Genomic DNA, 14677 nt, shown 5'->3' on the forward strand with positions numbered 1-14677 from the left:
ACCGGATCAGACCGGAGGAACCGAGCTGCCCCCAGAACAGGTACTGCTTCCATTCATTCACCCTGATTATTTCCTGTTCAGGTGTGTGTTTTGGTCTGTAGGGTTTTGCTTTGCATCAGTTTAGTGATGAGTTTTTGAAAAGATTGCTTCTGTTGTAAAGGAACAGAAATAGTCTTCCTACCAGGAACAAGTAGATGGAAGGGCTAGAACCCAGAACCAACTGTCTGAGCTTTTGACATCTGCAGTTAGTTTGAGGGTTGAATGAACGCCCACAGTAGAAATTTAAATATTGTATCAGATATTGACTTATCTGGGATCTTCTGCTTCCTCTAACCCTGACCCTAACCTAACCCTAAACCCTAACCCTAAACACTAACCCTAACCCTAACCCTAACCCTAAACCCTAACCCTAAACCCTAACCCTAACCCTAACCCTAACCCTAACCCTAAACACTAACCCTGACCCTAACCTAACCCTAATTCCTAACCTTAACCCTAACTCCTAACCTTAACCCTAACCATAACCCTAACCCTAACCCTAACCCTAACCCTAACCCTAACCTAACCTTTAACTAACCCTAACCCTAAAACCTAACCTTAAACACTAACCCTAACCCTAACCCCAAACACTAACCCTAACCTAACCCTAACCCCTAACTGTAAACCTAACCCTAACTCCTAACCTTAACCCTAACTCCTAACCCTAACTTAACCCTACCCTAACCTAACCCTAAACACTAACCCTTACCCTAACTTAACCCTACCCGAACCTAACCCTAACTCTAAACCTAGTCCTAACTCCTTACCCTAACCCTAACTCTGACCCTAACCCTAATCCTAACCCTAACCGAACGCCAGTGAAGAACCATGTTGGAGAATTCCTCTGGGGCGGAGCCGCGATCCTATTCTGTCACCTTCCTGGGAAAGAAAATCAGGAGACGTGGCTCTGTGGCGCCGGCTGGGACGCAACGTGAGTGAAAACACTCCACAGGGTGGAGGTAAAGGTGCCAGGGTGGAGGTAAAGGTGTCAGGATGGAGGTAAAGGTGTCAGGGTGGAGGTAAAAGTGTCAGGATGGAGGTAAAGGTGTCAGGGTGGAGGTAAAGGTGTCAGGGTGGAGGTAAAGGTGTCAGGGTGGAGGTAAAGGTGTCAGGGTGGAGGTAAAGGTGTCAGGATGGAGGTAAAGGTGTCAGGATGGAGGTAAAGGTGTCAGGGTGGAGGTAAAGGTGTCAGGGTGGAGGTAAAGGTGTCAGGGTGGAGGTAAAGGTGTCACGATGGAAGTAAAGGTGTCAGGGTGGAGGTAAAGGTGTCAGGGTGGAGGTAAAGGTGTCACGATGAAAGTAAAGGTGTCAGGGTGGAGGTAAAGGTGTCAGGGTGGAGGTAAAGGTGTCAGGATGGAGGTAAAGGTGTCAGGGTGGAGGTAAAGATGTCACGATGAAAGTAAAGGTGTCAGGGTGGAGGTGAAGGTGTCAGGGTGGAGGTAAAGGTGTCAGGATGGAGGTAAAGGTGTCAAGATGGAGGTAAAGGTGTCAGGATGGAGGTAAAGGTGTCACGATGGAAGTAAAGGTGTCAGGGTGGAGGTAAAGGTGTCAGGGTGGAGGTAAAGGTGTCACGATGAAAGTAAAGGTGTCAGGGTGGAGGTAAAGATGTCACGATGAAAGTAAAGGTGTCAGGGTGGAGGTAAAGGTGTCAGGGTGGAGGTAAAGGTGTCAGGATGGAGGTAAAGGTGTCAGGGTGGAGGTAAAGATGTCACGATGAAAGTAAAGGTGTCAGGGTGGAGGTAAAGGTGTCAGGGTGGAGGTAAAGGTGTCACGATGAAAGTAAAGGTGTCAGGGTGGAGGTAAAGGTGTCAGGGTGGAGGTAAAGGTGTCAGGATGGAGGTAAAGGTGTCAGGATGGAGGTAAAGGTGTCAGGATGGAAGTAAAGGTGTCAGGTCCACAGGGTGGAGGTAAAGGGGTCAGGATGGAGATAAAGGTGTCAGGTCCACATGGTGGAGTGAAGGTGTCAGGGTGGAGGTAAAGGTTTCAGGGTGGAGGTAAAGGTGTCAGGTCACCATGGTGGAGTGAAGGTGTCAGGTCCACATGGTGGAGGTAAAGGTGTCAGGGTGGAGGTAAAGGTGTCAGGATGGAGGTAAAGGTGTCAGGGTGGAGGTAAAAGTGTCAGGATGGAGGTAAAGGTGTCAGGGTGGAGGTAAAGGTGTCAGGGTGGAGGTAAAGGTGTCAGGGTGGAGGTAAAGGTGTCAGGGTGGAGGTAAAGGTGTCAGGATGGAGGTAAAGGTGTCAGGATGGAGGTAAAGGTGTCAGGGTGGAGGTAAAGGTGTCAGGGTGGAGGTAAAGGTGTCAGGGTGGAGGTAAAGGTGTCACGATGGAAGTAAAGGTGTCAGGGTGGAGGTAAAGGTGTCACGGTGGAGGTAAAGGTGTCACGATGAAAGTAAAGGTGTCAGGGTGGAGGTAAAGGTGTCAGGGTGGAGGTAAAGGTGTCAGGATGGAGGTAAAGGTGTCAGGGTGGAGGTAAAGATGTCACGATGAAAGTAAAGGTGTCAGGGTGGAGGTAAAGGTGTCAGGGTGGAGGTAAAGGTGTCACGATGAAAGTAAAGGTGTCAGGGTGGAGGTAAAGGTGTCAGGGTGGAGGTAAAGGTGTCAGGATGGAGGTAAAGGTGTCAGGGTGGAGGTAAAGATGTCACGATGAAAGTAAAGGTGTCAGGGTGGAGGTAAAGGTGTCAGGGTGGAGGTAAAGGTGTCACGATGAAAGTAAAGGTGTCAGGGTGGAGGTAAAGGTGTCAGGGTGGAGGTAAAGGTGTCAGGATGGAGGTAAAGGTGTCAGGATGGAGGTAAAGGTGTCAGGATGGAAGTAAAGGTGTCAGGTCCACAGGGTGGAGGTAAAGGGGTCAGGATGGAGATAAAGGTGTCAGGTCCACATGGTGGAGTGAAGGTGTCAGGGTTGAGGTAAAGGTTTCAGGGTGGAGGTAAAGGTGTCAGGTCCACATGGTGGAGTGAAGGTGTCAGGGTGGAGGTAAAGGTGTCAGGGTGGAGGTAAAGGTGTCAGGTCCACATGGTGGAGGTAAAGGTGTCAGGTCCACATGGTGGAGGTAAAGGTGTCAGGGTGGAGGTAAAGGTGTCAGGGTGGAGGTAAAGGTGTGAGGGTGGAGATAAAGGTGTCAGGATGGAGATAAAGGTGTCAGGGTGGAGGTAAAGGTGTCAGGTCCACATGGTGGAGGTAAAGGTGTCAGGGTGGAGATAAAGGTGTCAGGGTGGAGATAAAGGTGTCAGGGTGGAGGTAAGGGTGTCAGGATGGAGGTAAAGGTGTCAGGGTGGAGGTAAAGGTGTCAGGGCAGAGGTAAAGGTGTCAGGGTGGAGATAAAGGTGTCAGGGCGGAGGTAAAGGTGTCAGGGTGGAGGTAAAGGTGTCAGGGTCTGTGGGCCGGACGTCAATGGTTGTGGCTGAAACCATGTTTCAGCTGATTGGCTGCCTCCTTGGCGAAGCAGCAGAGCAGTCAGCCAATCAGACCATGCCATTCATTAGACACAAGACACAGTGGCATCACAAAGACTGCACTGGCCCCCATCTGCACCTCTGTCTCCACCGGTGCCCATGCACCTGTGTCTCGTTGAGCTACAGATGAACCTGCTGATGGGAGTCAGACTCATGTCATGCTAACGTTTCTGTAGGTGCCTGGGAGACTACTGACATGTCGGCCTGCCAGGACCTGGGGGTCCCAACTGGGGGGGGGGCGGTGGCAGCACAGGTAATGGAGGATCTACCGGGAACTGTACCAGAACCGAAGAACCATCGGCGGTGTCCCAGAAGCCCCAGCGTACAGTTTGATGAGGACAGCCGGGCAGGTCAGGGCCGACACACACTCCTAGACAAACATGAAGACGTAGAAACGGGTAGGAAACGGGCTGAAGTAAAACCAGACAGAACCAAACAGAACCAGACACAACCAGACAGAACAAAACAGAACCAGATAGAACCAGACACAACCAGACACAACCAAACAGAACCAAATAGAACCAAACAGAACCAACACAGAACCAGACAGAACTGACTTCCTCTCTGTTTCTCTAGCAGAAGGTGTTTCTGGGAGGAACGTCACAGCTTGACGGCTCACCCACATTCCTGCAGCAGGCACCATGGAGGGTGTGGGGGTGTGTCTGGGGGGTATTGGTGGGGTGTGTGTGGGGGGGTATTGATGGGGGGGCTGGACCTGGATAGAAACAGAACTGAATCCCTTCATGGCTGATTGGTTTAAATAAAGACAAACATCCACTGAGCTTTAAGTGTTTTATTCTAAAGGTTCCATTTTCTGCTCTTTTATGTCATTCAGCTGCCAGACGTCCAACGACACAACAGCTTTGATTGGATATTGATAAAATCACGTATGGCCCCGTGTTAATGTGGGGGGATTTGAGCAACACCCCCCTCCCATACACCCTGTGGTTGATTTACGTTTTGCTCACATGCGCGCTGCCGTCCAATCAATCAAGTTAATCTTGGCTCCTTGTAGAAACACAATGAGACTGGCCAGTGAATGCGGAGAAAAACAGTTCTATCCATCCATCCATCCATCCATCCATCCATCCATCCATCCATCCATCCATCTTCCACCGCTTATCCGTAGTCGGGTCGCGGAGGCAGCAGCTTCAACAGGGAGCCCCAAACTTCCCTTTCCCCCCACATCCACCAGCTCTGACTGGGGGGTCCCAAGGCGTTCCCAGACCAGTATTGAGATATAATCCCTCCACCTGGTCCTGGGTCTGCCCCGAGGTCTCCTCCCAGCTGGAGGTGCCTGGAACATCTCCGTAGGGAGGCCCCCGGAGGCATCCGCACCAGATGCCCAAACCACCTCAGCTGACTCCTTTCCACGTGAAGGAGCAGCGGCTCTACTCTGAGCCCCTCGTGAACAGCAGTGTTTCTACCTTATCTCTAAGGGAGACACCAGCTATCCGCCTGAGAAAGACCATTTTAGCCGCTTGTATCCGCGATCTCGTTCTTTGGGTCATGACCCATCGCTCATGACCATAGGTGAGGGTAGGAACGAAGATTGAACGGTAGATGGAGAGCTTTGCCTCTCGGCTTAGCTCCCTCTTTGTGACAACAGTGCGGTAAAGTGACTACAATACCGCTCCTGCTGCCCCAATTCTCCGTCCAATCTCACGCTCCATTGTTCCCTCACTCGTGAACAGGACCCCAAGATACTTAAACTCCTTCACTTGTGGAAGGACCTCATCCCCCACAGTTTTGTGGAGAAAAACACAGTTTTGTGGAGAAAAACACAGTTTTGTGGAGAAAAACACAGTTTTGTGGAGAAGAACACACAGTGTCAGCACACGGGACAGAATCAGTTGAGACAACAGGAGATTACACACAGGAGGTCATTAAAGCTGTGGTTTCTGACAATCGTCACAGACAATGAGAGCTCTTGACCGTTGGGTCTCTTGTCTTCCAGCTGTCTCGCGTCAGAAACGCCACTGGGGGAGGATTTGGGCGGGGTTCCGGCGCTGGATTGGTGCGGATTGGAGGAAGCGTCGTGGACCAGAGGTCATCCAAGGTTCATAGCAGAGGGTGCGGGTGGAGTAGAGGGTGGGTGGGGTCGACATTAATCTATTCAGGACTCCCCCATAGGATCGGCCCAGTCCCAGCGGTCAGAGGGCAGTGATGCAGATCAGGGGTCACTAGAGGTCAAGGTCTACATCCCTTACAATTCGGCCGAGCTCTGCATCGCTCAGGTGAGCACCAGCATCACCACGCCCACGCCATGACATCACAGGAAATGACAGGAAGTTCAAGAGCCATAAACTAACCTTTACCTGACGAAACACTAACATCTATATGTCGAGCACAAGGGCGTGCAAACACACGATGGACACGAGGTCAGTGATTCTTTTTCTCCTGGTGTTTATCCAGTATTATTCGTTATGTAATGCCTGAGCAGTGGATATATGCAATTTCCTCCGGGATTAATAAAGTATCTATCTATCTATCTATCTATCTATCTATCTATCTATCTATCTATCTATCTATCCTCAGGCTCCGCCCACCACTGTTACACTGCTGAGGCATGGATGTTACCAGGATGTTAGCAGGATGTTAGCATGGATGTTAGCATGATGTTAGCAGGATGTTACCAGGATGTTAGCAGGATGTTACCAGGATGTTAGCAGGATGTAACCAGGATGTTAGCGGGATGTTAGCAGGATGTTAGCAGGATGTTAGCAGGATATTAGCATGGATGTTAGCATGGATGTTAGCAGGATGTTAGCAGGATGTTAGCATGGATGTTAGCAGGATGTTAGCAGGATGTTAGCAAGATGTTACCAGGATGTTAGCAGGATGTTAGCAGGATGTTAGCATGGATGTTAGCACAGTGTTTTGTGTTATTATTTCCAAACCAGATTACTGAGGACATGGAGGCAATGAGGAACAGACATCTGCAGAGGATGCAGCAGCTGGAGGAGACCTTTCACAACGCTGCACGGCAGGTGCAGGTGAGGAGGGGCTCAGGTGACCAGGAGCACCAACACACAGTCACATGATGATCACTGTGTGGTTCCCCAGGAGTGGGCTGAACACAGGATCAGATCTCATTATCAGAACAAGTTCAACACTCTGAGGAGAATCCTGGAGCTCTACCAGAAGACGGTAGAGAAGAGGACTGCTGACTGGGAGACGAGACTCATGGTCAGTGATGCTCAGTCCGTCTTTTCCCGAGTCTCTTGTGTTTCACACCAAATCATAGCCTTTTTCTGTCTTGTTATAAAGCCAGAAAGACATGAGGTCTCCAAGGCCTATCCCTGACCCTAACCCTAACACCTGACCCTGACCCTAACACCTAACCCTGACCCTAACCCTGACCCTAACCCTAACACCTAACCCTGACCCTAACCCTGACCCTAACCCTAACACCTAACCCTGACTCTAACCCTGACCCTAACCCCTAACCCTGACTCTAACCCTGACCCTAACCCTAACACCTAACCCTGACCCTAACCCCTGACCCTGACCCTAATATGGAACTGGGTCTAGATGTTCTGGTGTCATATAGTTTGTGGTGTAATAAACAGACAGGAAGGGCATCAGTGCTGCCCCCATGTCTCTTATTCTGCTGAAACTCTCGGTGGAACTTGTGTTCTTTGGTCGGTGCTCGTGCTCAGGATCAAGGTGTTCCGTCATGAATCCTTTGCTCCGCCCTCCGTTCTGCAGGTGTTGGTGGCACAGAAGAAACAGCTGCAGGAGGAGCAGCAGGCGGAGAGGAGGAGGCGTGACGAGGAGGCCATGCAGTGGCAAAGAGAGAAGGCTGGTTTCCAATAGGAAAACATTTTCACGTTACACAATGACTGGACAAACGTTGCTTCTGTGCCTGTTTTAGAGCAAAATGCTGGAGGTGTTCTCTGACCAACTGGATGTGCTGCACAGTCGCCAGGCCTCCAGTGAGTCTGCACGCTTTCATGGATCTAGATGTGTGTAAAATCAATACTTCCTGTAATGGCCTGTCACGCTGCAGCATTACGGGAACTGCAAATGGCCAGACAGGATGTGGAGAAGCTCCGTGACACGCTGATCCTTTCATCACAGCAGCAGGAAGGTCTGCTGCCAGCACAACGTGCGGCGGTGCGTCTGACTTTGGTACCAGCGTACTGCTCATGGGTAATCTGAGATTAGAACCATTTCAGTCAGGCAGCATGAAGATCTCTGTGAGGGATTGAAGAACGGACAGTGATGTTTGTGTGCACACAGAAACAGTTTGGGTGGACTGACGCTTTCAGGTGGCTCTCACTGCAGGTCTGTAATGAGACAGATCTGCCACTGGAGGGGGATAAAGCATCTCTGGACGGGCAGAGGGAGAGACAGATCTGTGGGCAGCTGGGGACAGGAAGAAGCCCCATCCCTGCGGCCCTCCAGCCTCCAGGCAGCATCCTGCTTCCTTCTGTCATACTCAAGGTCCAACCTCAACCTCAGCTCATGACATCACAGCTTTCCAAACACGGAGTCCTCTGGCAAGAACCTCTCCAAGCATTTATCTCCACACTGACGGATAGTTATTGTACTATCCTTATAAGCATCTTCTTAGCACACAAATATTCATGGAGCTTCAAACTTGGCTTGTAAAAACTGAAGAACTGAAGAACACCAAGCCTTTTCAAAAATCTTGAACCAACAATTAAACAGAGCAGGTCCAGATCGAGGTCTTTACGGCTGGTTGCTCACACTTCTTCAGCAAAGTTTTTGTTTAAGACAAAAACTGACATGTGGGTAGCTCTCTACCTAGCTTGCTAGTGGTGTTTTCACATGTGTGATGACCCAGGTCAGATGTCATCTGACTGGCTGCCCTGTATGTCAGTCAATGATGGGATGGATGATGGGCTGACGCCAAGATTTTTAATGTCACGCCATCGATAAGAACAAGTGTTCCATAGCGGTCAGTGTATCCACCAACCCTGCTTTACGGTGTTGACAGGAAGCCCTCAGCCACAGCGGCATGGAAGAGGCAGAAACCTCGTGCAGAACCGGAGTCTTTGGACAAACATCTGCTGTCCTCCAGAGTCCAAGTTACCACAGATAGGGGAACTAAACACACACCCCAACCCTAACCCCACACACACTAACCCCACACACACTAACCCCACACACACACTAACCCCACACACACATTAACCCCACACACACTAACCCCACACACACACTAACCCCACACACACTAACCCCACACACACACTAACCCCACACACACACTAACCCCACACACACTCTAACCCCACACACACTCTAACCCCACACACACACTAACCCCCCACACACACTAACCCCACACACACACTAACCCCACACACACTAACCCCACACACACACTAACCCCACACACACTAACCCCACACACACACTAACCCCACACACACTAACCCCACACACACACTAACCCCACACACACACTAACCCCACACACACTAACCCCACACAGAACGTAGCACACTTCCGGATGCAGCCAATAGAATGCGTGTACAGTATCATGTGACTATCTACTAAAAATTTGCGATGAGGTGAAGTCGTGAGTTCTTATGCGCGAATATGCGAAGGATTACTGTAATTTAAAAAAATGACATTTCACTTAATGCATGAAACAGTCCCCACCCAGCTTCACGGGTCAACGGTTCCTAAACAGTCGGAAACACGACGTCTTTAGTGGAGCTTAAAGACAGTTGAGGACACGGAGGTGCAGGCAGTACAACAGGCAGTACAACACAGGCAGTACGACACAGGCAGTACAACAGGCAGTACAACACAGGCAGTACAACAGGCAGTACAACACAGGCAGTACAACACAGGCAGTACAACAGGCAGTACAACACAGGCAGTACAACAGGCAGTACAACACAGGCAGTACAACACAGGCAGTACAACAGGCAGTACAACAGCCAGTACAACAGGCAGTACAACAGGCAGTACAACACAGGCAGTACAACACAGGCAGTACAACAGGCAGTACAACAGCCAGTACAACAGGCAGTACAACAGGCAGTGCAGCACCAAGTACGAGACGAAACACAAGGGATGGTAAACATCTCTATACACTCTTTAACCCCGTAGGGGAAGTGACGTGTGCACAGTCCCTGAGTTGAGGTAGTCCCTGATTTACCAATGTGTAAACTGTTCTTTCATTCTCATCTGTCTCACACTTCAAACCTTTACATCTGTGTTGTACTGATACCATGAGACGATTGTTTGTTTCTCAGGCCCATGCGATCTGTAGCGCCGTGCCCCAAAACAGAACCATCTTGGACCAGATGATCGAGGAGAATCGTGTTGCTCTGGTGGAAGCCAGACAAAAGTTGGACTATCTACAGATGGACATGGAAGAGGATAAGACTACTGACCAGAAATGGTCTACAAATTTAACTATAAGTGACTTTTCTATCCCCAATTCCTTCTTTGACTCCTTTTATGGCTGAAACGTTGTAATTCCAATGAAGTTCTTCCACTTTTCAGGCGAGATGAATATGAGTCACGTTTGTCCTCACTGCAGGAGAGAGTGAGGGACCATGAGGTCTATCAGTTGGCTTTAGACTGCATCAAAACTGGAGAGAGCCCCATGACAAATGGTAAGTAACTGAAGCTGAACACCAGCTGCAGTGAATGAATGTGTTTGGTAAGCCTCTTCCTCTTCCTGTTCCCTGTAATACTGTATGTACATCCCTTATTTGTCTGCTCATCCTCTTCCTCGCTCAGACTCCAATGCGGAGTCAGGGTCTGACAGCGTTTTGGGAACAATCCCTGCCAGAGGGGGGGTGAAGAGTGTAGGTCAGCAGCTTCTCCTGCTGCAGGATCAGGTAGGTTGGACTCTCAGTCCAGGTCTTAGACATGTCCTCCTAACTGTCTGTGAGTAGTTTGAGTACAGTCATCTATCGGACGTTGGATTATTACAATTTCAGAATCAACCCCTCAAATAAATGGTTGAGGTATACTACTGAGGAATTTTAGCTACCAATCTGTGTCACAGCTGCCTGTCCTCATGTTCTTCTCTAAAGCTAAAGCAAGTCAAAGAGGAGAAAAAGAAAATTATTGAGAACTACACTTCAGAAAGGACAATGAGAAAAAAGTACTACAACATGGTGGAAGACATGAAAGGTATTAATGCTGTATTGAAATAGAACTGATGTCTATGTCCAAGATGTTTACTGAATGTGCTGCTGAAGCTAACACGCTCACACCTGTCTCTTCAGGATTGCGCCCCAATTTCAGCAAACTCAGACCAAAACCCTTGATGTAAAACACATTTCATTCAGAGATGAGATGTGATCAAACTAAATGTCATCAGAACTGTTTTAATTGGTTTTCATGAATGACCTCCGATTAGGTTAAAATTAATCCCCAGTTTAAAGAGCAAGACAATGAACTAGCATTCATGTGGGATTTCACTACTGGCCTGCTCTGCCTGCTCTGCCTTCCCGGTCAAGCTAATTGCTGCTATTGCTACATCCAAATACAACTACGGCAAATTGGTGTGGTGGTTGGTGGTTATGCTGATGATATACTCTTAGCGCTAACTTCAAACAGCTTTATGCTATGTTTTAAATGTTTATATGTTGAAGTAGCCCAGCTTTTGAAGATAAATGTTCAATTATTTTTCTCTCAGGAAAAATCAGAGTGTTTTGTCGGATTCGACCAGTGAGTCGAAAGGAGTTTGCGCAAGGTGAAGCCGTTGTTGTGGAGAAAGTTGATGATTACTCAGTCACTGTGGAAACCCCTCGAGGACAGAGGGAGTTTCAGTTTGACAAAGTGTTCAGTGCAGAAGCCTCTCAGGACGACCTGTTTCATGACACCAGCAGGTAAGGGGAGTTCACTTTTTAAAGCAGAAATATGTTAACTTCACAAATGTATTATGACGCACAAGTTGTATAAGTGTACCTAATTTCATTAATGTGCAAAGGACTCTATGGTACCAAATCTGTGTCAATCCATCCGGAACTACAAATCCAGTGATTTCATTCCCAGTAGGAATGGATCTGGAGAAGCTCAGATGCTTCTGCTCAGCAGGTATCACGTATGTTTCCTCTACAGGTTGATCCAGTCGTCTATCGATGGCTACAACGTCTGTATTTTTTCGTATGGCCAGACAGGCTCAGGGAAAACGTTCACCATGGTGGGGGACAAAGAACAGAAAGCCCCCGGCATCATGCCAAGATCTTTCAAAGCCATGTTTGACATCATACAGGAGAACACCACCAAATTTGACTTCAAGGTAGCATCACCAGTGAAATCAGATGTTATCTGTGGAATCAGATCTTTTATCTTGACTCAGTCAGCTTTGGTCTTCTCTGTCGCTGCACACTTTCACGGTTTTCCTCAGGTTTCCGCTTACATGCTGGAGCTTTATAATGACAGACTGCAGGACCTTTTTGTTGGCCTGGCAGGTGAGAGCCATTCCCAGCCCCAGTCCCATGGTCAGGCCAGGCGAGTGGAGATCAAGAGGAACAGAAATGGGCTCGTGTTTGCACAAGGAGCAGAGACAAAGGAGGCATCCAGTGCCCAGGAGCTGTACGCTCTGTTCCAGAAGGCCTGTACCAACCGACATATCTCCTGTACCAGTGCGTTCTCTAGACTCATGCCATCCAGTTCAAACAGAGACGTGCTCTTAATGGTGTTAGAGTCTGGGGAGGAATAGCATTACTGCACTGTGTGGCGAGTGTTGGATGAGAGTACAGTCGTATGAAGAATAACATTGTTTCATAGATGCACACCGGTGAGCGGAGTCCTTCAAGGAAGTTATGGTTTTACCTTTGTCCACTGGTTGGCTGATTGGCAAAAGTGCACTAATCCCTCGTTACTCACTGTTAATGCGTTACACCTGTGAAAAACAAAATTCCGTGATAGAGCGATAAACTATGTATTTTTAAACGTTTCTGACCCCCCCCCCCCACTGATATTAAACCACCTTTCATCTGTATTACCTTTAAAACACTCCGTATACTGTTTAAACAACTTTTGTGTTTCATGGAAGTGTCCTGCGTTCCGTGAGTCTCTGAACGCAGTGCACTTCCAGATGCTGTTAGCCAATAGCATGCACGCACAGTATCATGTGACGACCTACTAAAAATCAGCAATCGAGTGACGTTGTGCATCTTGAAGTGCAAACAAGTGAGGGATTACTGTTTTGGGTTGATTTCCATGAATCTTTGTACAAGGATGGCTAGGGACAAATATTCCATTTTGAATGTAAAGAAAGACAAATCCAGAAAACATTTTTTAAACTTTGACTTTACAAAAACTACCAAATTGATGTCCACTAAACTCTGGTAAATCTTAGAGGCGACTGCAATTTATTAGGGCACACCTCCATGACCAAATTCTTTCACCCGCCCTGTCCAGTTCCATATGGTGGCTAAATAATGATGGCTCCCCCTAAATACTTGTTTCAATCTACCATATGTGTCCTGTATGTGTGTCACACTTTGCACACTCATATGACATCAGGGAAAATGCCACAGCACTGCTGAGACCTGACACATAAAAACAACTCCTGGATTTGCCCCCAATATGGTTTGCATCAGCGTTCAAAAGAGTGTTTCTTGGCAGATGCCCCAACCTTCCATTGAGTTCTAAGGAAATCCATCCAATAGTCTTGTTTAAGCGAACAAAAAAAATGGATTGGAGTGACACCCAAACCTCGATAAAATTATTTAGCTTAACATCTGAAACATATTCTGCAAATTTTTTTCTGGACAATTTCACTCAATGATAAAATAATAGAATGTAACAGCAACATGATTGTGAATGTACTTCCTTATATGTTCAATGCAGTTCAGAATGGATTGTTTTAGATTCAATATTTTCCGATCAGCTTTGTGAGGTGTATTAGAGAAAAAAACTCCCATTCAGGATATTTTTATTTCATGTGTTCCCTGAAGAAATGAATGTGGAAAGTTCCCGCTCCCATCTCATTGTTGGCATCATGGTGGAAACCAGGAGTCTGACCAATGGCAGTGTGAGCACCGGAAAGCTGAGTCTTGTGGACCTGGCAGGCAGCGAGAGAGCAGCCAAGACTGGTGCCAAAGATGACCAACTTAAGGTTTGATCTTCTGTTTTATGTTAACTAATCATGGATTTCAAATGCTTCCCTTAGAGTGTCCACTCCTCCACAGGAGGCCAATTCCATCAACAAGTCCCTGAGTGCTCTGGGTGATGTGATCTCAGCCTTGTCCGCTGAACTTCCACATGTACCATACAGGAACAGCAAGCTGACACAGGTGATGACAACCTTCTTATGTTTGGTCACGAACCGCCAGGTAGTTGAGTCAAATGTGAATGATGGACTTGTTCTCTTTAAGGTAATGCAGGACTCCCTGGGGGGAAATGCGAAAACTATCATGATCGTCAACGTTTCTCCTTGTCATGGCAACCTTGATGAGACGCTCACTTCTCTAAAGTAATGAGATTACAAGAGAGTTGTCTTTTCACGTATTTGATTAGTAAAAACTAAAAGTCAAACCTTACAGTTATGCAACCAGAGTGAAAGCCATAACCAACAATGTTCAGAGAAACGTGGACAGCAAAGAAATCGCCAAACTGAAAGAGGTGTGTGCACATTAGTGTCACAACATGGAGCTGGGATATATAAGATCTAAACACTTACATTGATTTTCCTTCTGACAGGTGATCGTAAAGCTGAGGTCCGGACAGACAGTGGAGGAAGACGATGTCTGACCACGGCCAGCTCAGTCTGCAGGGAACTGAGGGAAGTTGGTTCATGTCCAGCCTGGACCACATATGGAGTGAGGACTGGTAGCTGGAGAGGTGCAAGTTCACCTCCTGGGCACTACAAGGTGCCCTGGAGCAAGTCATTGAACCCCTACCTGGTCTGGGTTCACTGCCATCCGGCTGTGTGTGTGTGTGTGTGTGTGTGTGTGTGTGTGTGTGTGTGTGTGTGTGTGTGTACATTCCTGGCCTATTTGTGTGTTTTTCTTTGTCATTGTTGCTGTGAACATTGTAAACTTATGATGTAAACAGTGGGGCATCATGAGGTGGTGGTGGGGGAATTAAAGGTTTAACCATCCAGGAGATGCTCCTGATTCCTTGAGGTCTCTGCCAGAAGCTGGGGTGTGGCTCTGCAGCAGCTAAAGGGTATCTAGAACTCGAGATGCCGGTGATTAAAGGTTGGACCATCCGAGTCCTGCAGTCAGGAAAC

At 48.0% G+C, this 14677-nt stretch overlaps 2 protein-coding genes across 2 annotated transcripts; both read left to right on the top strand.

The window, feature by feature from the left end:
• Positions 1-794: 794 nt before the first annotated feature.
• Positions 795-9956, top strand: LOC137592975 (uncharacterized). The gene is made up of 11 exons (XM_068311502.1): positions 795-970; positions 3666-3839; positions 5447-5548; positions 5623-5726; positions 6393-6485; positions 6556-6678; positions 7201-7293; positions 7367-7427; positions 7502-7644; positions 7735-7938; positions 9729-9956. Exons 1-11 carry the CDS (start codon positions 868-870, stop codon positions 9942-9944), a joined length of 1416 nt encoding a protein of 471 aa, XP_068167603.1. The 5' UTR covers positions 795-867; the 3' UTR covers positions 9945-9956.
• Positions 9956-14420, top strand: si:dkey-96l17.6 (uncharacterized). The gene is made up of 11 exons (XM_068311503.1): positions 9956-10094; positions 10222-10322; positions 10521-10620; positions 11129-11321; positions 11554-11734; positions 11843-12080; positions 13401-13561; positions 13635-13739; positions 13821-13918; positions 13989-14067; positions 14146-14420. Exons 1-11 carry the CDS (start codon positions 10085-10087, stop codon positions 14194-14196), a joined length of 1317 nt encoding a protein of 438 aa, XP_068167604.1. The 5' UTR covers positions 9956-10084; the 3' UTR covers positions 14197-14420.
• The last annotated feature ends 257 nt before the right edge of the window (positions 14421-14677 follow it).

Source organism: Antennarius striatus, chromosome 3 (genome assembly GCF_040054535.1).
Source record: "Antennarius striatus isolate MH-2024 chromosome 3, ASM4005453v1, whole genome shotgun sequence".
Classification (NCBI taxonomy): Eukaryota; Metazoa; Chordata; class Actinopteri; order Lophiiformes; family Antennariidae; genus Antennarius; species Antennarius striatus.